This window comes from Rattus norvegicus, chromosome 10, assembly GCF_021556685.1.
Source record: "Rattus norvegicus strain SHRSP/BbbUtx chromosome 10, alternate assembly SHRSP_T2T, whole genome shotgun sequence".
NCBI lineage: Eukaryota > Metazoa > Chordata > Mammalia > Rodentia > Muridae > Rattus > Rattus norvegicus.
Genome location: NC_141543.1, coordinates 64762115 through 64786623, shown reverse-complemented (window position 1 = coordinate 64786623; position 24509 = coordinate 64762115). Strand labels below are relative to the sequence as shown.

Here is a 24509-nt window from a genome sequence, read left to right as displayed (position 1 = left end):
ATGGAATAGAAACACAGTTTTGTTTTCCAAATTCCACAAGTCAAGAAAAGAATACTGAATGCTTTGAGACACTGCCGCAGCCGTGAGGAGGCACTTTCAATAGTTGCTTGTAGTAGTTAGTGAATGTTTACTGATGGGTTCTTGTTTGCATCTGTGTGACTTGGGCAAACCGTCACCTGTTTTTTCCCCTTAGTAAATGACTTTGATTCAACATTTTTAGACTTATTTTAAAGTAAATTTAAATAGAATTTAACTGTGTCTTGTCTACCTGCGAGAAGTAAAGGAATATAGGTATTTTGTACAATCAGTTTTAGTAGATAAGACATGAATTGAGTTAAAGTCCAGTAATTGTGTTTTGAAGTTGCATTTTGTTTTGTGTTTTAGAGTTAAACTTTATGTCAATCTAACACCATATGTACTTTTTTTTAAGGAGTAAAATACAAAAACAAAGCAACCACTTGACCCATATTTCTCCAACACTGATTCCTAAGTAATTAGTGTAATCATTCTTGATTCTTAGGGTTATTTCTTTTGGTGTTCATATTCTATTTCTGAAAGAATGGGCTTATGACTTTTGCATTGTATTATTTCTTCTCTTCATTCTTTGGATATAAGCTAGCATTCATAACCGTTTAGTTATATGCTCTTCAAGCCATATACATATCTCCTTCCCTCTGTTTTCTCTTTAAAAAGTTTAAATTGTCACATAAAGTAGTGTTTCCTGATGGCATTTTTATAGATTGGTTTTTTTGGAACCTCCTTTTCCCACCCACTCCTCTCTGCCTTATCCACAGATGAGACAATATAGAAACACAACAGACTCTTCAACTTCACTGAAATTAGGGACAGAATAATGTCAGACTGTCACAAAAGTGAACTTTGAAACTTCTCATATCAGAAACGTGTACTAGCAGAGTTTTCCCCTTAGAAGCTCCTATATCTTGTTCATAGACTGTGTTCTTATATACCTCCCACGTGCCCAAACCTTCTGTCCTTTTTTAAAAAGTTGTGTGTGTGTGTGTGTGTGTGTGTGTGTGTGTGTGTGAGAGAGAGAGAGAGAGAGAGAGAGAGAGAGAGAGAGAGAGAGATGGGGGGGAGGAGGGGGAGGGAAGGAGGGACGGGGAGGGAAGGAGGGAGGGGGAGGGAGGGAGGGAGAGAGAGAGAGAGAGAGAGAGAGAGAGAGAGAGAGAGAGAGAGAGAGAGAGAGACTATGCAGGTGTTTACAGAGGCCAGAGGCTTTGAACAGAGGCTTTTCATTTCTCTGTAGATGAATTTCCAAGTTGTTGTGAACCACCCAGCATGGATGCTGGGAATTTAACTCAGATTGTTGGCAAGAGTTTCAAATGCTTTTAAATCACTAACCAACTCTTCAATCTCCCTTTGTGGTTTTTAAAATATTGTTACTTTTGAGAATTTTGTAGATGAGTCTATGTGTATATTGTCCCATCTCTCTCTCTCTTTCCTCTAGCTCTTCCCATGTCCTCTTCTCACACGTAGGACCTCTTATTCTTTAGTTATTATTGTTACACTACTGTACACACACACACACACACACACACACACACACACGAGTTCCTTTGGTTTTGCTCAGTAGTGGTACTTGTATCCTGAAGGTGAACAAAATCATTTAATTAAATTTAAGGTTCATTCAATAGGAATGAAATCTTGCCTGGTATTGTGAACCCAGTCCACTACTCATGGCTGGTGAGTGTGTGAACCCTAGAAGGCAACCAACTACAGCCATTTCACCAAACCAATGAAACTTCTAATTGCATTCCATATACTATCTTTATACCTACAAATTAAGCGTAGTTCTCACTCCTGATCAAAGAATTATCTTTTTAAAGCAGAGACCATTCCAGTACCCTTCAAAATACCACAGTTTTATATATTTAAAATCTTCCCATTCTTCTGCTTGACTTAAAACCTTCTTTCTCTTAGATGTGGCCCCTCAGCATTCAAGACAGAAGTGCTACTTCTGTTCTAACTCCCTAGGATTCTTGCTGCCCAGCATTGTAGCCAAATGTGCCTAAGCCCTCTCTTTCCAAACTGAATGCTAATGTGAAGACCACATGTTCACAATTTTCCACTTTCAAGCATCAAGAGGTCATCTTTTCTCTCTTTTCAATTTTCCAACGAGGACACTAAGACCACAGGGGAGAGATGATTTTCCCAGGGTCAAAGCAGCTGTGCATTAAATGTCTCACTTATTCCCATATTTCTGTGAACTCCTGGGATATCAGTAGGTCATCTCTCATGGACACTGAATATGTGTCAAATGAATGAGAACATATTGGATAAACTCACAGGTAGGATGTGACTATTAGTTTCAGATACAGCTAGGTAAACAGACAGGCAGACAGACAGACAGACAAGGCAGAGAATGTCCTCAGGAGACATTGAGCTACTGGGAAATCATGTCCTCCAGATCCAGAAGGGCTCTTTGGCGAGGCAAGCGAGGAGCTCAGGATACTCAGCAGGCTTTGGAAGGAGGAGCTGAGACAATTTTGTTCTTGTGTTGGCTCCAGCAGGACAAAGTTCTGATACTAGCATTTCCAGTGTCACTGCGGAGTGAGAGGACTGCAAAGCTAAAGCTCATGATAAACAGCTTCACCCAGAACATAGAGATTCACTGCTCTGACATAGATTCTGCTGCCTTGGGAACTCTGCCTGGAGCTCCAGCCTCTCCTTCATCCATATTCTACCTCTAGGTGAGGCAGGACCACAGTGGTGGAGGTGGTGGGTCTTGGGAAATACTTCTAATCCTGTACTAAGAGACTGGCTCCTAGGTGGTCTCTCAGGAGCACTGACCTGCTCTCCTCACAACAGGGTCAGGAGAGTCTCCTCCCCAGGCAAGGTCACAGGCAAGTTTGCAGATTTAGAGATGTTGGGAAAATTCAGGAAGAGGAGGTCAGTGTCTCTTGTCTGTTGATCTTTACCCAGTCCTGTCCCTCTTAGGCCTTCTCTTTGAGGAGGAGGCAGGAAGGGATATCATAAGGCATTGAGCATGGGACCGGCACAGCCATTATCATGTCAAGGGGCATATATCTCAATTCTGGGCTCTCAGAAACCCTGATCACTTTTCCATTTCCATAGCAGTATAGGAGAGGGGACCATAAGCTGACTGAAGTCCAGAGTCCTGTTGGGAAAAAAGATTACAGAGGCTATAGTGCTCCCATAGTGTTTCCTAGATAATTAGTCAATTGGTGGTCCCCTTATCACTATCCAGCACATCATTCCTTCCACCTTTAGTTGTGGAAACAAAGCTGCCTCTCCAGGGCATACCTTCTGCAACAGCTCTGCTGCAAGCAAGCCAGTCTGTACTTTGCAGAGCTGAGCCCAGGCACACTCATGGGTGAACTGTTGGATAGGAAGGACTATGGTAGAAAGGTAAGGTGGATAAATTAAGCACCAGTGGGAGAAGAATACATAACTACATGAAAATGAATGGCAGACTGCATGTGAGTGACTGCAGGATTCAGAGTTTGTGTTTGGAATTTTGGCTGGTCCCTGGATTGCTGAATGACTTCAGGTGTATTGGAGCCCAGGCTTGGAGCATGGTATTGGGTAAGAAACCTAAAACACATTGCCCCTTGCCTAGTAACAAAACAGGAACAAACAACACACTTAGACTATGTCATGTTCAATTGTGAATATACTCCTTGCTTAGTGCACAAGTACCTGCCTGGCACAGAGTAGATACAATAGTTGAGACTGTTGAACAAAGCGTTGAGAAGAAATGAGTGAGGTATTGACAGAGCAAAAAGAAGAGAGACAGTTGTCCTTGGAATAGAAAGGTCTTATCTTTGAATAGAACTTAAAATTGCCATTAAAGAGAAAGCTTTCTAGTCTCTGCTGAAAGAACAGGATCTTCTCAGGAAGAAATTAGATTCAAGGAAGTAGACAGAAACACTCAAGCTGAGAGTTCTGGAGACACCATTTCTCCTCCTTGTGCTGATGTGGCAGACAGACTTGCAGACATAGAGAGCAAGGACAGAGTTGACAGGTCATGTGTGTCTAGTCATGGGCTGGGTCACACTGTGTGTGGAGAGCCCATTGAGATCTTCATGCTTCTGTCATTTCTTCCTGTGTTCAGATGCATGTGACACATATGACTATTTTCTGTAGTGCAAGGACTATGTCTATGTTTCTGTGTGAGTAGTTAATGCTTGTATCTCTGTGAGTGTGTCTGGTAGGTCTGTGTGTCTGGACATGTCAGGACATACCTGTGTCCTGTATGGGTATATGTTATCAAGCTCTGGGGCTTTGTGTAACTGAGGTGCTGGTGCATAGTTGATTCTACATGAGGTTTAGGGCAGCAAGTGCCTAGGAGAAAAAGTTACTGGTCCTATATCTATGTATCTCTGCTTCATTCTGATCTCTTAAATAAGTCCTTTCTATGTAGTATTGACATTACTCTGGGTACTGAAGGAGTCTCCAGTATCCTAGAACTCAGTCCCATGTCAGGTGTTTCAGGAGCAGACAGCATATCTCATTATCAAAAATAGCTATGAGCTGAGGGTGACATTTATTAAGCACCTGCTATTTGCTAAGTGTTTATGAGGTAGAATATATATATATATATATATATATATATATATATATATATATATATATATTGGTAGATGGAGTCTTACTGTGTTGCACAAGCTGGTTTCAATCTCCTGGACTCAGCGTGGTCCACCATTTCCAGCTCTTATTCATTTCACTTTAACAGAGAAGAAAAAAGCATTTCTAAGAGATCAAGTAATTTCCCCTTATAATTTCATATTAACAAAAATCTCTTCTACCCATGTCTATTTGGTTGAATGATTTCAAGTTGGCCCTGGTCAAATGCCACTACCTCTGTGGAGCCTTCTAAGACTTCCAAGAGATTTGGGTCAAAGTCCTGGCAAATTCAGATATGAAAAAAATCGAATGTGTTTAGAATGTTCATCTTCTAGGGGAAGAGAAACAGCACAGCAGAAAATATCACCAGCAACCGAGCTAGAAGAGAAGGAAGAGAGGAATCGAAGGGCACTCCAGAGGTCCAGAGAGGGTGTGGGCTTCTGGGAGAGAAGGGAAGGAAGCTAGGTTAGGGGTTGGAGTAGGGAAGGGATAGCATCTTAGGTAGGAAACAGGATGTTGGGAAAGCTTGTGAAAAAGATGTAAGAAGCAGTGAAAAGGCCAACCAGACTGCCTCCAGGAAAGGAGAAACTTCTGGAAGAAGCTGATGTGAAGCCTGGATCCGAATTCTGGGAGTTCTTTGGAAGGCTTTAGGCAGCATCCTGAGCTATCCACAACTATCTCCAGCCAGACTTGAGCTGGCTAGGCCGGAAAGCTGGGTGGAAGGGAGATCCAGGTCTCTTACTGCTGTGGGTTTTCCTCTCTCTACTCCACAGGAAACTCACTGACATCTTTGCAACTTCATCTCAGGATGGAAGGCAATGCATCTACCTCCATGACTGGGGACTTCTGGCCAAGAGGGAGACCATGTTCCATTAGTTTTGGACATTGTTGAGACTGGCGAGCAGCCTGCAGGTGAGAAAACCCAGCACGTTCCTGCTGCATTTTACCATCTGTCTTCCCTTCCTCCCACCTTACTGCTTCCCACTCTGCACAGTGTTTGTGAAAGGGGGCATGTCTGAGCTTCTACCCTCCCACAAATCATCTTTCTGTGCCTTTACATTCTACTTCCCTTCTTGGCAATGTTCTTCCCACTCCTGTGAGCCTGTGCTTGTAGTGGCTTATGCTTCCAAACTCAATCCCAACCTCAAATCTCCACTGGAATCTCCCTTAAATAAGCTGGGTAGAGGGGTGGCTCTCTTCTTGATACACCTATTTAAGGAGGGGTTAACTACATTTTGCATTGCTTGAGGTTAGGCCACTGGTTAACTCAGCTCTGTAGTCTCCTTGCTCAATCCAGTGCTTGACAAAGACAAATCACTAAGAAGTGGACGTGAACCATATGGTTGATCCATTACATTGCTCAGGCAAGTCCACACAGCCCCAGCTGCAACATTATCTGCTTCTGTTAAGAAAACGCCTCTCTTGAAAAAGAGTGTCTGGAATGAAAAGGTCATGGAACTTAGATTCTTTAAGACTGGATCTCAGGCACATGGGTTGAAGAAAGATGACTTAGCAGACATAGAACAGATTGCTTTCACTGCCAGGTAAAAAGCCAAAAAGAAAGCCAGTTTGGCATACACTAACCCCAGAGGCTAAATTGAGATTATTTTTAGTAGTTACATGAGAACCAGGTTCAATTCAATTGAAGAAACTAAATAACTGAGTAGGTATAGACCTCCATTGTCAGACTGATCTATCTCAAAAAGCCACCAGAAATCAGAGAGAAGCTATCAGGTAACCGGGAAAAAGGAGTGACCACCAGTTAGCATCTGCTCCTAGCTTAATCCTTGAAGTACACTGTCTCACTTAATGTTGACATCAAGCATCTAAGAGAGGAGTCAATATGCTCACGTTACAGGCCAGGAGAGTAGGAACTAAATGAAAGGGGTTCTGTGATTACAGACAACCAGGATAAAACTCCGGCATCTTTGACTTCAAAGTCATGCTTTTTCTGCAGCACCATATACACATCTAAGGGGGCAGTTAGGAAGAAAGGCCTGGCACAAACATAAAGGACAGAGTGTGGGGGTGCTAAGGTACAAAGTTGGTTTTCCTGTTCTTAGCAAGCAAGTTCCCCAGGATGGCTCATGGGTGATACTGACAGAGGAAGAAAAATGATCAGGAAATGCCTGAAACATTGTCCTGGCAGTTGATTGACTGGTCATCATTCAGTCTCCTCCACTGTCCTTCTCCCGGATATACTCACTGGTCTACAGAAAGCTTCACTCAAGACATCCTTATTGTGCACAGATCTCTGGATAGGGCAGTGTGGTGTGGCGTTTGCTCTGACAGTCACTTGCCCCATTGTCTTCTAGGACAACACAGAAACATGATCCCCTTTTCTTGGCAGATGGTGAGCAGGTCACCACAGCCATAGAAAGGTCTAGTAGCCTTAGAGCAATGTGGAAAGGGTATGGGGCTTTCAGGAAGATGTTGAATGGGGAAAATGAGAGCATTATTTCTGAGATCACAGAAATTTGGAAGTTTTCTTCCAACTGATTTTATGAACTGAGTTCAGAGCAAGCACAGGCTTTGTCTCAGTGTTATCTGTGGGCATTTCAGTTTTTTCTTTCTACACCAACAACACCACACATTCCCTCCTTATAGGGAGGCAGTCATTTTGTTTAATAAACTTCTACCCACTCCCAAGGACCCAATTCAGATAATTTCCCTTTGAACTCTTTCCAATCTCTTCAGGAAAAATGATATCCTACTCAGTTCATATGAGTAGGCTACGCAGGCATGCATGTGGTACAGAAAAATACGCAGACAAATAGATTTAAAATATTGCCTTAAAGATTGAAAGAGCTGAAGGAGCTTACAACCCCATAAGAACAACAATGCCAACAAACCAGAGATTCCAGGGACTAAACCACTACCCAAAGACTATACATGGACTGACCCACGGCTCCAAATGCATATGTAGCAGAGGATAGCTTTGTTGGGCACCAGTGGAAGGGGAAACCCTTGTTCCTGCTAAGGTTGGACCCCCAGTGCAGGAGAAAGTGGGGGAGTGGTAAGGGGGATGGATGGGGGGGGTAACACCCTTATGGGGGAGGGGAGGGGGGAGGGGGCTTATGGACAGGAAACTGGGAAAGGGAATAACATTTGAAATGTAAATAAAGAAATATATCCAATAAAAATAAATAAAAAGAAACTGACAGAGGAGCATCCTTCAAAAAAAATTGACATTAAGATTATATATGGTATGTGGAGGTCCAGGAAATCTACTTGGGGTCTCCAGAACTTAGGTTCCCTGTCCGATCTTTCTCTTCAGCATTCCCACAGGTGCCTGACCTCCATGGCTGTGACCAACCTCACATACCGACCACAGTTCCAGCTCCTCGGCTTGATGGATGGTGCAGATACCCACCCGCTTCTGTTTCTGCTTTTCCTTAGCATTTACTTGCTCAACGCCCTGGGCAATCTGAGCATGGTGGTGCTGGTGAGGTCTGATGGGGCTCTGTGCTCCCCCATGTATTATTTCCTGGGTCACCTGAGCCTTGTGGATGTCTGCTTTACCACTGTCACTGTCCCGAGACTGCTGGTTACCCTGCTCCATCCTGGTCAGGCCATGTCCTTCCAGGATTGCTTCGCCCAGATGTACTTCTTTGTAGCTCTGGGCATTACTGAGAGCTACCTCCTGGCAGCCATGTCCTATGATCGTGTGGTGGCCGTGTGCAGGCCGCTGCACTATGGTGTAGTCATGACACCCTGGCGCTGCTTTGTACTGGTGGCTGCATCGTGGACTGTGGCCCATCTGCACTCTCTGCTGCACACACTACTCATCTCTGCTCTCTCCTATCCTCGCTCCGCACCAGTGCACCACTTCTTCTGTGACATGACCGTGATGCTGAGCTTGGCAACTTCTGACACATCAACTGCAGAGACTGCCATCTTCTCAGAGGGCCTCGCAGTGGTTCTGACCCCTTTGATCCTCGTGTCCCTTTCCTATGCACGCATCCTTGTGGCAGTGCTTGGGATGCAGACCACAGGAGGCCGGCACCGTGTTTTCTCTACCTGCGGGGCCCACCTAGTGGTCGTGTCACTTTTCTTTGGCTCAGTCCTCTCCGTCTACTTTCGTCCATCATTTGGCTACTCAGCTCGCTATGATCGCATGGCCAGTGTGGTCTATGCGGTAGTCACACCGACCTTGAACCCTTTTATCTATAGTCTCCGTAACAAAGAGGTCAAGGGTGCCCTAAAAAGGGGTTTCAGATGGAGGGCAGCAGCCCAAGATGAGTAATGGAAGGTCCGGGTTAACTGGTATGTCTATAACAGTACCAACTCCCAAATCAATATAGTCTCATGTATTCTCTATTTCTCCAAAAATCAATATCTTCTCCTTTATTTCCCCTTCCTTCAAGTTCTGTTAGTTTTGTTCCTACACAGACTTAAGCCTTGTTAAGTAAGAATTAGATCCCAAGCAAATATGACCACGCATTATATAGTGGTATGTGACACAATGTTAAATGACAGCAAATTGGATGCCTTTGTATGTTGTCTGAATGCTCAAAAATAGTCTAGTGTTTGGAAATTCTAATTCTTGGGAATCCAAAAAAATAAAAAAGAGGGCAGAAGAAGGTAAGAAGAAGCTCATCTGGTTGTGCAATGGGAATGCGGAATGCAGGTAACACCGACAGGTGGATGGAGAAGCTGGAGAAGGAGGGTGCATGGGAATGTTTGTGCTGTAATGACAGCCATAGCCATGCAGGCTCTTCCTGGAATACTTCTGGATAATTTAAAGGTGATTTTAACGTAATGTTCTTCTTCACATATTGTACATCCTGTGTATGCATTGTGAACATTCAAAGAGACAAAATTCTCCTTTACCCACCCAAACCAACCTCCACTGCCATCCCACCTTCTCTGTATGTTATTCTGCAATTTCCCTTTATTTCTTGAAATTGTACGCCCAGAAGTTTATTGAGCCACTGCAAACCACTCTCCTAAGTTTGTGATGTGAATACTTAGCTACAATGTCTACTGCTTGTAGAAGCACAGTCCCTTGTCCACACTTTAACAATTTAAAATGTCTTCACAATTATAGGGTAGAATGGACATTTAGTGATGAATTGTTTGTGGCAAATGCTGTCCTAAGGACACCATGCACATGACTCTCACTGACTGGGAGTTCATGAGGAATTCACATTGTACAACACAGGAAACAGACTGAGTGAAGACTATCTCAAAGTCAGAAGCCTTGTGCAAGGAGTTCACATTCTGTGATGAACAGTAGTGTATTCTATCCACTTTCCACTTTATTGAATAACCTTTAGTTGCAAATGTAAAAACCCCTTGAATGTGTTTCTGTTTGCATTTGTTTTCTTTTATCATCATCATCATCATCATCATCATCATCATCATCATCATCATCATCATTTCATTATTTTACTATTTCCTTTGTGCTAGTTATGTATTTATTACCCTATTAGTGAGTTATAATATGCTAACTCCGTGTATGTGCACCACACACTTTGGTGGAATCTAGCTTCCCTCTACATATCCTCCTCCAGTCTCACTTTAGTCTTTAATGTTGCCTCTTTTCCTACTCATATGGCTTCTTTTTACTCAGGTTTCTTAATGCTTTTTCTGCTTTGTGTGGTTTTACTTGCCAAAGCTTATCTTCTGTACTAACCATCCCAAAGAATGGACATTTAGTTTTACTGACATTGACTCTATTGTTTCTTGACATTTAACTCCATTGATGCTTTTTGCTTCCACATTTATTAATTTCTACATCTTATTTTCAGTTAACTTTGTGTTTCTTTCCTAGATTCTTTAAGGCTTACATATCATCTTGAGTTTTGGAATGGGTGTCTCATAATCATTGTTGATGGGACTTGACATCTCTTCTGTTAGCATGAGCAGTCTATGGTTGTCCTTGGGGAATGGGGTTGGTGACCCTCTCAGATCTCAAGAGTCCTATCTATCTATCTATTGCACACAGCTGTGTCTTGCATTTGGCTTTGAGCTCCAGCCTTAACTGCTGCCACAGAGTCTGATCTCTTGCCATTACAGCTTTTGGAAACTGAGGCTCTCTACTGCTACTACTGTATGGGCTCCACAAGTGCATGTAAGATTTTTTTGTATCTTCATGATTTACAGTGATCAAGAGCATTCACATTTGTGACTGGAGTAGTTTAAGCACTGTTTTCTAGCTCACTGCTTCCAAGATATGGCTTTTCTAAAAACCCTCCTATGCTCAAGGAACCACTGGACACAAAGAGTGAGCTTGCCATCCCCTTTCAATGTTCCAAACTATCTGGAGGATTCTACTGTTCTTTCATCCTGGAGCCAGAGGATAGGAACATGCTCCATACTCACACATAAATTCTTGCTAGAAACACTAGTATTGTACATCTTTAAAATTACACGGAATGCATGTGGAGCCCAGAGGACAACTTGCAGGAACTGATTTCTTTTTTCTACCACCTAGTTCCTCAGGATACCACTCAGGCCACCATGCTTGTCAAGACCTCTCTGCCCACTAAGCCATCTTTCTAAGCCAACCATTATACCAGGTAGCCTATGGTTACATTGTTCTCAAAGTAATATTCCATGTGGTTAGAGAATGTAGTTATCAATTATGTATTCACCGTCATCAATATTTATGTTAGCTTTGACTGTGTTTCCAGTAGCCAGAACACTTAGTTGAAAATTTTTTTCAGATATTAGAAAACTTGGTAACATGGACTGCTCCACAATTGCCATACAGAGAAGTAACGTTTTATACAAAAATGTTTAAACAAAAAAGAGCTGTGAACTAATCTAAAATTATTAAAAATATCCAGGGAAGTAAAAGTAGAAATTATTATATAATTATTAAATGAAGTAATATATAGAATTCAACTGAGATAATTCAAATAGGTAGAAATATATTCTTCATCCTATTCTGTAGAGATAATAAACTTTGTTTAATAAATATATAATTTCATGTAACTACAACACAGCAAGATAATTACAATGTAATTTCTAAACAGTTTGTTATACAACTTAAGACTGTAAGCATATTTGAAAGAAGGCTATCTCAGAATACTTTGAAAGAGAATATATTTTTTATTTTTATTAAATGCTAAGTTTTTTGTTGTTTGTGAAAGTCATTATATTTAGGTGTCTTTTAGCTCCACTGAAGTATTTTTATTTTTTGACATTTTTTCAAATTAAAATAAAATTATATCATTTCCTTTCTCTCTCTTATCCTTCCATCCTGTCCTATTTCCTGTCTTCACTCCTTAAATTCATAGCCTCTTTTTATGTAATTATTATCATTATATACATATGCACATAAATATATAAATATTATGTGCTGAGTTCATTTAGTCCTGTTTGTGTGTGTATGATTTGAGTGTGACCACTTGGTATTAAATGACTAATTAGAGAGCACCTCCCTAGAGAAGACTAATGGATTTCCACACAGGCATTTCATCTTATTTAGTTTTGTTGAAAATAGCTTTTTATACAATTATTCTGTTTAGGGTTCCTCTTCCCCTAAGTACCCCCAGATGCTTTCCACTCACTCAAACCCACACCCTATTTTTTTATTAATCATTTTATTTGTTTATATTTCAAATGTTATTCCCTTTCCAGTCTCACTTCCATAAATCTCCACCCCTCTCCCTCCTCTTTGCCTGTAAGAGGGTGTCTTCCACCTACCTACCCACCCCAACTCCCCACTCTAACGCCCCCCTTCTCTGGGGCACCAATCCTCCACAGTACCAAGTGCCTCCTGTAGTGGTGAGTTATGGCTGTACAGCTTTGAGATCCCAGTGAGTGGCAGGTGCTCACCTGCCCAGGAGCTATCTTGGATCCACAGTTGAAACACACACACACACACACACACACACACACACACACACACACACACCATACACACACACACCATACACACACACACACACCATACACACACACACACACACACACACACACACACACACACACACACACACACACACAAGCTCCTTTTTAAACTGCCTTATTGACTCTGTGGCTGGGCTCTTCTAAGAATTCCCCAGCTATTGTGCTCTTACCTTTCTTTACTCCTAGCTCAACACCTCTAAATCTGCCCTCAACTGATATCTTAGACTTTCTAATGGTTCCAAAGTTACCCATACTCCACTGATACTTATTTATATTTGTTCTCCTGACCCTCTGGACTTCTCTCCTTTTCCCATACCTGGTCCTGAACCCCTCTTTTTCCTCCTCCTCCCCTCTTTCACCCAGGCTTTTCCATCACTCTGCCTCTTGTGATTATTTTATTTCCTCTTCTAAATGGGTTTGAAGCATCCACATTTTGGTCTTCCTTCTTTTTAAGCTTCATATGGTCTTTGAGTTGCATCGTGGGCATTCTGAGCTTTTGGACTAATATCAACTTATAAGTGAGTACATGTATGTCCTTTTGGGTCTTGGTTACCTCACTCAGGTTATTTTCTAGTTCCACCCATTGCCTACAAAGTTCAAAAAGTTGTCATTTCTAATAGCTGAGTACTATTCCATTGTATAAATGCACCACATTTTCTGTATCAATTCTTCAGCTGAGGGGCATCTGTGTTGTTTCCAGCTTCTGGCTATTATAAATAAGGCTGCTATGAACATCCTGGAGCATGTGTCCTTGTTATATGTTAAAAAAATCTTCTGTGTAGTGCCCAGGAGTGGAATAGCTGTGCTTTCAGAAAGAGATACTTCCAATTGTCTGAGGAACTGCCAGCTTGATTTCCAAAGTGGTTGGACCAGCTTGCAATCCCACCAACAATAGAGGAGTGTTCCTCTTTCTCCACATCCTTGCCACCATGTGCTGTCACCTGAGTTTTTGATCTTAACCACTCTGATTGGTGTAAGGTGGAATCTCAGGGTCATTTTGATTTACATTTCCCTGAATACTAAGGAAGTTGAACATTTTTTAGCTATTTGAGATTCCTCAGTTGAGAATTCTCTTTTTAGCTCTGTACCCCCTGTTTAGTTTTCTGGAGTCTAACATCTTGAATTGTTTGTATGTATTGGATATTAACCCTCTATGGGATGTAGGGTTGGTAAGGACCTTTTCCCAATGTGTAGGTTGCTGATTTGTTCTATTGATAATGTTCTTTACCTTAAAGAAGATTTTCAGTTTCATGACACCCAATTTTTTCAATTGTTGATCTTAGAACCCGAGAAATTGGTATTCTGTTCAGGAAAATTTCCTCTATGCTGACATGTTCAAGGCTCTTCTCAACTTTCTTTTCTGTTAGATTCATCATATCTTGATATATGTGGAGGTCCTTGATCCACTTGGATTCTTCTACATGCAGATCTGCAGTTAGACCAGCACCATTTGTTGAAAATGCTGTCTTTCTTCCTCTGTATGGTTTTGGCCTCTTTGTCAAGAATCAACTGATCATAGGTGTGTAGATTTATTTCTGGGTCTTTAATTCTATTATATTGATCTACCTGTCTGTTTCTGTATCAATACAATACAGTTTTTATCACAATTGCTCTTTAATACAGTTTGAGGTCAAGGATGGTGATTCCCTCAGAAGTTCTTATGAGAATTGTTTTCACTATCTTGTTTTTTGTTGTTGCTGTTATTACAGAAGTTCTGAATTGCTGTTTTTTTTCTCTGTGAAGAATTAAGTTGGCATTTTGATGGGGATTGCATTGAATCTGTATATTGGTTTTGGTAAGATGGTCATTATTACTATGTTAATTTTACCAATTCATGAGCATTGAAGATCTTTTCATCTTTTGAGGCCTTCTTCAATTTCTTTCTTCAGGGTCTGGTAGGTCTTGTCATAAAAAATCTTTCAATTGCTTGATTAGAGTTACCCCAAGATACTTTATATTATACGCAACTATTGTGAATGGTGTTGTTTCCTTAATTTCTAATAAAGTTCATTTATTCGTGGATACTAATCCAGGATCAGTATCCAGGATACTGATTTGTTACAGTTAATTTTATATCCATACACTCTGCTGAAGTTGTTTATCAGGTGTAGGGATTCTCTGGTTGAATTTTTGGGGTTGCATAAATATACTATCATAACATCTGCAAACAGTGATACCTTGATTTCTTCCTTACCAATTTGTATCCCTTTGATCTCCTTTTGATGTCTAATTGCTCTATCTAGAAATTTGAGTACTATTATTGAATAAATAGGGAGAGAGTGGACACCCTTGACTTGTCCCTGATTTTAGTGGGATTGCTTCAAGTTTTTCCCGCATTTAATTTGAATGTTGACTGTTGGTTTGGTGTATATTACTTTTATTATTTTTGTTATATACCTTGAATTCTTGATCTTTCTGAGACTTTTTTCCTCCATCTTTATTAAATTGGGTATTTCTTATTTACATTTCAATTGTTATTCCTTTTCCCGGTTTCCAGGCCAACATCCCCTAACCCCTAACCCTCCCCATCCTCCCCCCACTACCAACCTCCCCCAAACAATCCTGTTCACTAGGGGTTCAGTCTTGGCAGGATCAAGGGCTTCCCCTTCCACTGGTGCCCTTACTAGGCTATTCATTGTTACCTATGCAGTTGGAGCCCAGGGTCAGTCCATGTATAGTCTTTGGGTAGTGGCTTAGACTCTGGAAGCTCTGGTTGGTTGGCATTATTGTTCATATGGGATCTCAGGCCCATTCAAGCTCTTTCAGTTCTTTCTCTGATTCCTTAAATGGGGGTCCCATTCTCAGTTCAGTGGTTTGCCTCTGGCATTCACCTATGTATTTGCCATATTCTGGTTGTGTCCCTCAGGAGAGATCTACATCCAGTTCCTGTCAGCCTGCACTTCTTTGCTTCATCCACCTTATCTAGTTTGGTGGCTGTACATGTATGGGTCACATGTGGGGCAGGCTCTGAATGGGTGTTCCTTCAGCCTCTGTTCTAAACTTTGCCTCCCTGTTTCCTCCCAAGGGTATTCTGGTTCCCCTTTTAAAGAAGGAGTGAGGCATTCACATTTTGGTCATCCCTCTTGAGTTTCATGTGTTCCTTTGAGTTGGGAGTCTTCACTCTCTTCTATACCTATTATCCTTAGGTTTGATCTTCTCATTGAGTCCTGGATTTCCTGTATGTTTTGGACCAGTAGCTTTTTCCATTTTACATTATCTTTGACAGTTGGGTCGATGATTTCTTTGGAATCTTCTGCTCCTGAGATTCTCTCTTCTATCTCTTGTATTCTGTTGGTGATGCTTGTATCTACGGCTCCTTGTCTCTTCATTTGGTTTTCTATATCCAGTGTTGTCTCACTTTGTGCTTTCTTTATTGCTTCTATTTCAATTTTTAATTCCTTCACCTGTTTGATTGTGTTTTCCTATAATTCTTTCAGGGATTTTTTGTGATTCCTCTGTATAGGCTTCTAATTGTTTATTTATGTTTTCCTGCGTTTCTCTAAGGGAGTTCTTTATGTCTTTCTTGAAGTCCTCCATCATCATGATAAAATGTGATTTAAAATCAAGATCTTGCTTTTCTGGTGTGTGTGGATATTCAGTGTTTGCTTTGGTGCGAGAATTGGGCTCCGATGATGCCATGCAGTCTTGGTTTCTGTTGCTTGGGTTCCTGCGCTTGCCTCTCACCATCAGGTTGTCTCTGGTGTTACCTTGCTCTGCTATTTCTGACAGTGGCTAGACCATCCTATAAGCCTTTGTGTCAGGAGTGCTGTAGACCTGTTTTCCTGTTTTCTTTCCACCAGTTATGGGAACAGAGTGTTCTGCTTTCAGGTGTGTAGTCGTTCCTTACTACTGGTCTTCAACTGTTCCTGTGGGCGTGTGTCCTGAGTGCACCAGGCAGGTAACTTGGAGCAGAAAAGTTGGTCTTACCTCTGTTCTCAGAAGTCGCTCCTCAGGGTTCTGTTTCAGCCCTCTGTGAGGGCAGCAACCAGAAGGGCCTGCCTCGACTTCTCTTGGGTCCCTGTGCACAGGGGGGCCAGATGGCGCTAGGCATTTTCCTCTAGAATCAGAAATGTGAGCAGAGAGAAGTCTCCTCTGGCCTCTGAGGTATGTCTGCCCCTCTGAAGTTCTAGCTCTCCCTCCCACGGGATTTGGGTGCAGGGAGCTGTTTGACCAGGTCCCTTCACATCTGGGCACAGTCTGGACTGCAGGGCTCCTGCAGCTTGAGTGCCCCTATCTTCCTGTTCCCAGAGACCCTATACAGTTTCCTCTTGGGCCACGGATGTGGGCAAGGGTGGGCAGTACTGGCAGTCTCTCCTGCCCTCAGTCTTACGAGTGTCCACCTATCTGGGTGATGAGCTCTCTCTCCCATGGGTTTTTTCCCAATACTTTTAACATGAAGTATTGCATTTTTTGGAGGATGTTTCACCATCTAATGATATGATTGTGTGATTTTTTCTTTGAGTTTGTTTATATAGTGTATTTCATTGATGAATTTCCATATACTGAACCATCCCTGCGTCTCTGGGATGAAGCCTACTTGGTCTTGGTGACTGATGGTTTTGATGTGTTCTTATTTTCTGTCTGCAATAATTTTATTGATTGTATTTGCATTGATATTCATAAGTGAAATTGGTCTGAAGTTCTTTTTCTTTGTTGGTTCTTTGTGTGGCTTAGGTACCAGCATAACTGTGGCTTCATAGAGGGAATTAAGTTAGTATTCTGTCTGCTTAGTGGAAAGTTTGAGAAGTATTAGTAATGGGTCTTCTTTGAAAGTCTGATAGAATTCTGCACTAAACCACCTGGCCCTTAGCTTTTTCTTTTGTTGGGAGATTTTAATGACTGCTTCTATTTCTTTAGGGGATATGAGACAGTTTAGATAGTTTGTACATTCCTGATTTAACTTTGATATCTAGTATCTGTCTAGAAAATCTTCCATTTCATCTATATTTTCCAGTTTTGTTGCCTATAGGCTTTCTTAGTAGTAGCTGATGATTTTTTGAATTTCCTTAGTTTCTGATGTTAGGTCTCCCTTTTCCTTTCTAGTTTTGTTAAAATGCATACTGTTTCTGTGCCCTTTTGTTAGTTTGGCTAAGGGTTTATCTATCTTGTTGATTTTCTCAAACAGCCAGTTTTTAGCTTTGTTGATTTTTTTGTATAGTTCTCTTTGTTTCTAATTGGTTTATTTCAGCTCTGAGTTTGATTATTTCCTTTCATCTACTCCTCTTGGGCATGTTTCCTTTTTCTTCTAGAGCTTTCAGATGTGCTAGTGTAGGATCTCTCTAATGTGTTTACTCAGTGCTATTAATTTTTTTCTTAGCACTACTTTCATTGTGTCCTATTAGTTTTAGTATGTTGTGCCTTCATTTTCAGTAAATTATAGAAAGTCTTTAATTTCTTTCTTTATCTTTTCCCTGATCAAGTTATCATTAAATAGAGAGGTGTTTAATTTCTATGAAATGTGGGTTTTCTGTTGTTTTTGTTGTTATTAAAGACCAGCTTTAGTCTGTGATGATCTGATAGAATGCATGGAATTATTTTAATGGCCTTGTATCTATTTAGGCTTGTTTTGTATCTGATTATATGGTCAATTTTGGAGAAGGTACCTTGGGATGCTGAGAAGAAGTTATATTCTTTTGTTTTAGGGTGAAATAATCTGTAGATATCTGTTAACTCCATTTGGTTCATAACTTCTGTTAGTTTTAATGTTTGTTTAAGTTCTGTTTCCATGATCTGTGTGATGTTGAAATATCCCACTATTATGGTGTGAGGATCCATGTGTACATTGCGCTTAGTAATGTTTCTTTCAAGTTCATTGGCTTCTCTTTCTTTAGGTTAGTTAAGTTTTCTTCTATAATTTTGTTGAAGATATTTACTGGCCATTTAATTTGGGAATCTTCGCTTTCTTCTATACCTATTATCCTTAGGTTTAGTCTACTCATTATGTCCTAGATTTTCTGGATGTTTTGGGTTAGGAGCTTTTTGCATTTTGCATTTTCTTTGACTGTTGTATCAATGTTTTCTGTCTTCTGTACTTGAGGTTCTCTCTCTTATCTCTTGTATTTTGTTGGTGATTCCTGCATCTATGCCTCCTGATCTCTTTCTTAGGTTTTCTATATCAGGGTTGTCTCCCTTGGTGATTTCTTTATTGTTTCTATTTCCATTTTTAGACCCTGGACGGTTTTGTCCAATTCCTTCACCTGTTTGGTTGTTTTCCTGTAATTCTTTAAGGGATTTTTTTTGCATCTCTTCTTTGTGGGTTTCTACCTGTTTAGCTGTATTCTCCTGTATTTCTTTAAGGGAGTCATTTATATCCTTAAAATCCTCTATTATCCTCATGAGATGTGATTGTAAATCTGAATCTTGTTTTTTCAGTGTGTTGGGGGGTATCCAGGACTTTATGTGGTTGTAGAACTGGGTTCTGATGATGCCAAATAGCTTTGGTTTCTGTTGCTTAGGTTCTTGCACTTGCCTCTTGCCATCTGGTTTTCTCTGGTCTTAGTTGGTCTCCCCGTCTCTGACTGGAGCTTGTTCTTCTTGTGGGTTTGTGAGTTTGTGATCTTAGGTGTGTCAGCAGTCCTGGGAGGCCAACTTTCTTTGGGCAGGATTTGGGTATGGAGGGCTGTGGGACAGCCTTAGCTCCTGGGTGCAGATGGAGACTGGAAGAATCCAGTCTGGGCTAATCTACAGTTCCTGTGCCCTAGCAATATTTCTTTTACAAATGTTGGTGCCCTTGGATTATTTTTGTTGTTAGTAGTGGTATTATGATTGTGTGGTTCTCTTCTTTTTGTTGTGAGATGATTAATTTCTTGTTTGTTTTTTTTTTTGTGGGTGTAGTTCCCATGTTTTTGTTGGTGTTTTCCTTCCATTATCCTTTGTAGGGCTAGATTAGTCAAAAGATATCGTTTAAATTTGGTTTTGTCCTGGAATGTCTAGGTTTCTCCATCTAGGATGATTGAGTTTTGCTGGGTATAGCCGCCTAGTCTGACTTTGTTTTTTATGGTTTGTATGACATCCAAGGTCTTCTGACTTTTACAGTCTCTGTTGAGAAGTCTGCTGTAATTCTGATAAGTCTGCCTTTATATGTTACTTAGCCGTTGTCCCATACCACTTTCAACATCCTTTATTTGTTTTGTGCATTTAGTATTTTGATTATTATGTGATGGGTGGAAGTATTCTTTTCTGGTAGAATCTATTTTGGTGTTCTACAGGCTCCTTGTATATTTATGACCATCTCTTATTTGAGGTTAGGGAGGTTTTCTTCTGTGATTTTGTTGAAGATGTTTACTGGCCTATGATCTGGGAATATTCTATTCATGTTATTCTTAGATTTGGTCTTTCCTTGTGTCCTGAATTTCCTGGAGGCTTTGTGTTCAGAGCTTTTTTGCACTTTGTATTTTCTTTGACTGTTGTGTCAATATCTTCTATGGTATTTTCTATGTATGAGACTCTCTCTTCTCTTATATTCTGTTGGTGATGCTTGCATCTGTGACTCCTGATCTCTTTCCTAGGTTTTCCATCTCCAGGGTTGCCTCTCTTTGTGATTTCTTTATTGTTTATATTTCCAATTTTAGATCCTGGATGATATTGTTCAATTTCTTCATCTGTTTGATTGTGTTTGCCTGTTTTTCTTTAAGGGATTTATGTGTTTTCCTATATTTCTTTAAGGGAGTTATTTATGTCCTACTTAAGGTCCTCTATCATCTTCATGGGATGGGATTTTAAATAGAATTCTTGCTTTTCAGGTGTGTTATGGTATCCAGGGCTTGCTATTGTAGAAGACCTGGGTTCTGATTGTGGCAAGTGGCATTCATTTCTGTTGCATATATTCTTGTGTTTGTCTCTTGCATCTAGTTTTCTCAGGTGTTATTTGGCCTTGCTGTTTCTGACTGGATCCTGTCCCTCCTGTGAGCCTGTGAGCCTGGTTATGTCATATTACCTGGGAATCAAGCTGTCTCTGGGTTGAGAGGGGGTCTGGAGTGCCAGTACCAGGCAGAGTTGTGGGCCAGAAGGAAGATGACCACATCCTATCTTTTTCCCTCATTAGAAATCCAACTGGCATCTAAAATAAAATAAATGATATAAAAACTAGAATAGGATGAAACAAAGAAAAATGCCAAGAAAAAGCACAGAAACCACATATGGACTCAGAGAAATGCACACATTTGCACACAGAGAAACCTCATACAACCACAAAATTGGAAACCATGATATATAAGCAAGAGACCTGTGAGGTAGAGCAAAACAAGCAAAACACCTTCAAACATCCCCCCTTTGAGTTCGTTTTCTGTTGGTCATGCACTACTGGGATGGCAATCTGCCCTTAACCTGCACAGATATTTTAGATGTATGTTTACCAAAGTGTATCTTATGTGCTTGGACAGAAATATGATAACATCTGGAAATGCTAGAATAAGGAAACAAACTTGAGATAAACACCAGAACACAAAGATAGTATAAGATAGTGACATCTAATTCATTGGTGATGGAGAGAAGACAAAGAAGATAATTATACCTAAGCCAAATTTCAAGTGAATCAGAAATAGATATATAGAGACTAAGACTGTAGAGTGTGAAAATGATACTATTCAATATTTTAATACAAAACTCCTTTCCAAGGACTACTAAAGAAAAATGAGACAGGAAACTTTTTCTATCCCAAGTTTAAAATCTTTAGCAAGATAAAAGAAGACAAATAGCCAGTGGAGGGAAATGCCACCAATTGATTAAGTGGTAGCATCCTTACCAAGAAAATGAAAAGAAAACAATTGAAGACAAAGGTGTTGCCCAAATAACTCATGAAAAGAAAATTAGTTGACAAATTAAAAGTTGATGTCACCAATATACACAGCAGTTTATCTTAAAAACAATAAGATCTCACATTTTAGCTATGAGGGCAATAAACATCTGAAAGCAGAATTTCGAACACTGGTGACATTAAGAAGCAGTCATATCCTCTTTTTTTAGGCGGGGGGAGCTTAGCATAGAAGAAGAATGTCTTCAGCAATTTAGTAATTTCTACGCAATTATAAAATGTTCATATTCTTTTGAGCTAATGTACTTATTTCTGAGAATGTTTCCATAAGAAAATAGGACAATGTTGCAAAATATTGGGATTAAGACATAAAAGTGAAGCAGTATAATTTAAATCAAGGATAAACTGAAAACAACCAGTCCACCAAAAAGTAAGTTGCTGAAATACATTTTTCTAAAAGTGTCACAAGTCCTGTCAGATGTGGCATGCACTCTTAGTTTCAGCATGAAAAAGGCTGAGAAACAAGGATCACTGTAAATTAAAGGCCATCATGAGCAACGTAGAGAGATCTTGCATCGAAATAAAACAGAAAACAAAAAGCATTACAAGTCCTTATATGAAATGCTGAGTTCACAGTACATTTTAAGTGAAAGCAATTAAACAAGTCATTAGCTCTACTCTCTCTCTCTCTCTCTCTCTCTCTCTCTATATATATATATCTATATATATATATATATCTATATATATATATATCTATATATATATATATCTTAGGCTGTGTATAGACAATATATAGAATGACAATTTTAATTGCTTTTATAGAGAAGGAGATGGTAGACTTTTACATTTTGCTACCTAGATACCTTCAAGCAGGTATGTAGCATTTTAGTAGCCAAACCATTTTTGGAAAAGAAAATAGTGTCAACATAGGCATTATTAGGATGATTTCCTTTTAAGGCATAATTTATGAAGTATGACAATGCACTCAAGAAATCATCTAGAACAAATGAAAAAAAAAACAATGAACAGGGCTTTGTTTAGGAGACAGTAATCATCTCTCTTTAAGAGGTTTATACTTTGTTTTAGGAAATAAAGAGAGCATTACATTATTTCAACATAGAAGGGAGAAAGTAAAACTTACCTAGGAATAACAAATAGATTTTAGACCTATCACTGTTTACATTTCCTTAGACTATCCAATGGGCCACCACTTTACTATCTGTATGTAAATTAAGCAACATGTAATAGGAGTGTGTAGCTTATTCCAGATTACACAACTTTAATTAAAAAAAAACACCTAATATGAAGTCATAATCAATAGAATTAGCTCACTATTAGTGGACAAATTATTGATGCAATGAATTCCAAAAGAAATTATAGTTTTAGTATATGATCATTAAATGAGCTTTTAATCAACACATGAAAAGAAGTTATAAAATAATTTGAAAAATGACTCCACAGAACAAATGCATTGTTGGGGGCATGTATATATTAGGTTGGAAACAGTCCTCATAGAATAAGTATGTTTGTCAGAAGCAAAGTGCCAAAGTGACTAAGGAGATGAAGTTGCTTTCTGGGAACTTGAAAGATCTTTAGATCCTTTGAACACTAGACACCAACACCAGTATTTATTAAGACTTAGATGATAATCAAGGAGCCACTAGGGTATGTTAGGTCTTAAGTTATGTCATACCTGAAGTAGTGTGTAAAATTTAGGAGGCATAAGAAATTCTAACTACTGAAACTTAGAAAGCCCCTGCATATATTTGAAACTGGGCCTGGTATTTGAAAATATGTTTTAATCTTTAGAGTCACTGTCTCAGAGAAAGTTTAGCCATCTGCTTTGAAAACACCCTTTTAAAAGCTCCCTTTATATCCTGATTCCTGAAGCTGTAGATAAAGGGGTTCAGCATAGGGGTCACCACTGTGTACATCACAGCCATGACAGTCTCCTTAACGGTTGAGTTATTAGCTGATGGACATAAATATAGACCAATGATTGTACCATAGAAAAGAGATACCACAGAGAGGTGGGAACCACAAGTGGAGAAGGCCTTGCGGATGCTTCTAGAAGAGGGGACCTTGAGGATGGAGGACACTATTCGTGTATAGGATAAAAATATAAGCAGGAATGGAACAATAATGACAAGTCCTCCCAAGATAAATATCACCAAATTATTGATCTGAATGTCAGAGCAGGCTAACTTCAGAAGAGCTGACATATCACAGAAAAAGTGAGGGATCACATGATTAGCACAGAATGAGAGCCGAGCCATGAGTAGAGTATGTGACAAAGATATGAGTGTGGTCAGTAACCAAGACAGTGCAACCAGGAAGAGACAGAGCTTGGGGCTCATGATGCTAGTATAATGCAGGGGGAAGCAGATGGCCACATAACGATCATAGGCCATGGCCACAAGGAGGAAGCTCTCGAGATCTGCAAAAAGCAGGAAAAAGTACATTTGTGTGAGGCAGCCTGCATACGGGATGGATGGAACTTGCCTTCGCATGTTCTGCAGCAACTTGGGAATGGTCACAGAGGAAAAGCAGAAGTCAGAGAAGGACAAGTTACTAAGAAACAGGTACATAGGTGTGTGGAGATGGGAGTCCAAGTGAATGAGGACAATGATGAGGAGGTTCCCCAGGGTGGTAGTGAGGTACATGGCCAGGAACAGGGCATAGAACAGGTCTTGCTGGCGTGGTTCAATAGGCAAGCCCAGGAGGAGGAACTCTGAAACAACAGTTTGATTTCCTTTTTCCATCTTGACTTCTTAACCTTTTCAAACTTAAGAATGATTTGTATGAATATACAAACAATGCCAATGCTTTAGAAAGACATTTTCAAATCTAAATTTAACACTTGTGAATAATAAAAGATTACTTCCTTATTCCGTGGTTTTCTAAGTGTATAATAAATAGTTATGTAAAGCAAAGATATCAGAGCATAGAAATACTGAATTCTTGAAGAACGTTCTTCTGAAAGTACACCTGTTATCCCAGCCACTTGGAAAGCAGAAGGTGGAGGATCTGACGTCCAAGGCCTGCCTGGGCCATGTAGCAAGCTTGAGATCAGCCAGGCAACTTAATGATACCCATCTCAATGTAAAATTTAAAAGGACTTGGATTTAGAATTTCTAGTGCTGTGATAAAAACATCATGACCAAAAGCAACCTGGGGAAGAAAGGATTAGTTTTGGTTACTATTCCACATCACAGTTCATCAACCGAAGAAGTCAGTCCAGAAACTTAAGCAGGCAGGAACTGACGCAGAGGCTGTGGAGGAATTC

At 40.1% G+C, this 24509-nt stretch overlaps 2 protein-coding genes across 2 annotated transcripts; one reads left to right on the top strand and one right to left on the bottom strand.

Moving 5' to 3' along the window:
• Nucleotides 1-7909: 7909 nt before the first annotated feature.
• Nucleotides 7910-8854, top strand: Or1r1 (olfactory receptor family 1 subfamily R member 1). The gene is given in 1 exon segment (NM_001000033.1): nucleotides 7910-8854. A coding segment is annotated over 1 exon segment (945 nt).
• A 14180-nt stretch (nucleotides 8855-23034) lies between these two features.
• Nucleotides 23035-23985, bottom strand: Or1e1fl1 (olfactory receptor family 1 subfamily E member 1F like 1). The gene has a single exon (XM_087575117.1). The coding sequence runs from the start codon at nucleotides 23983-23985 to the stop codon at nucleotides 23035-23037; it is 951 nt and encodes a 316-aa protein (XP_087431243.1).
• Nucleotides 23986-24509: the final 524 nt, after the last annotated feature.

What these genes read in the sequence shown, in the direction of transcription:
- Or1e1fl1 (XM_087575117.1), bottom strand. Translation starts at nt 23,985, where the DNA reads ATGGAAAAAGGAAATCAAACTGTTGTTTCAGAGTTCCTCCTCCTGGGC.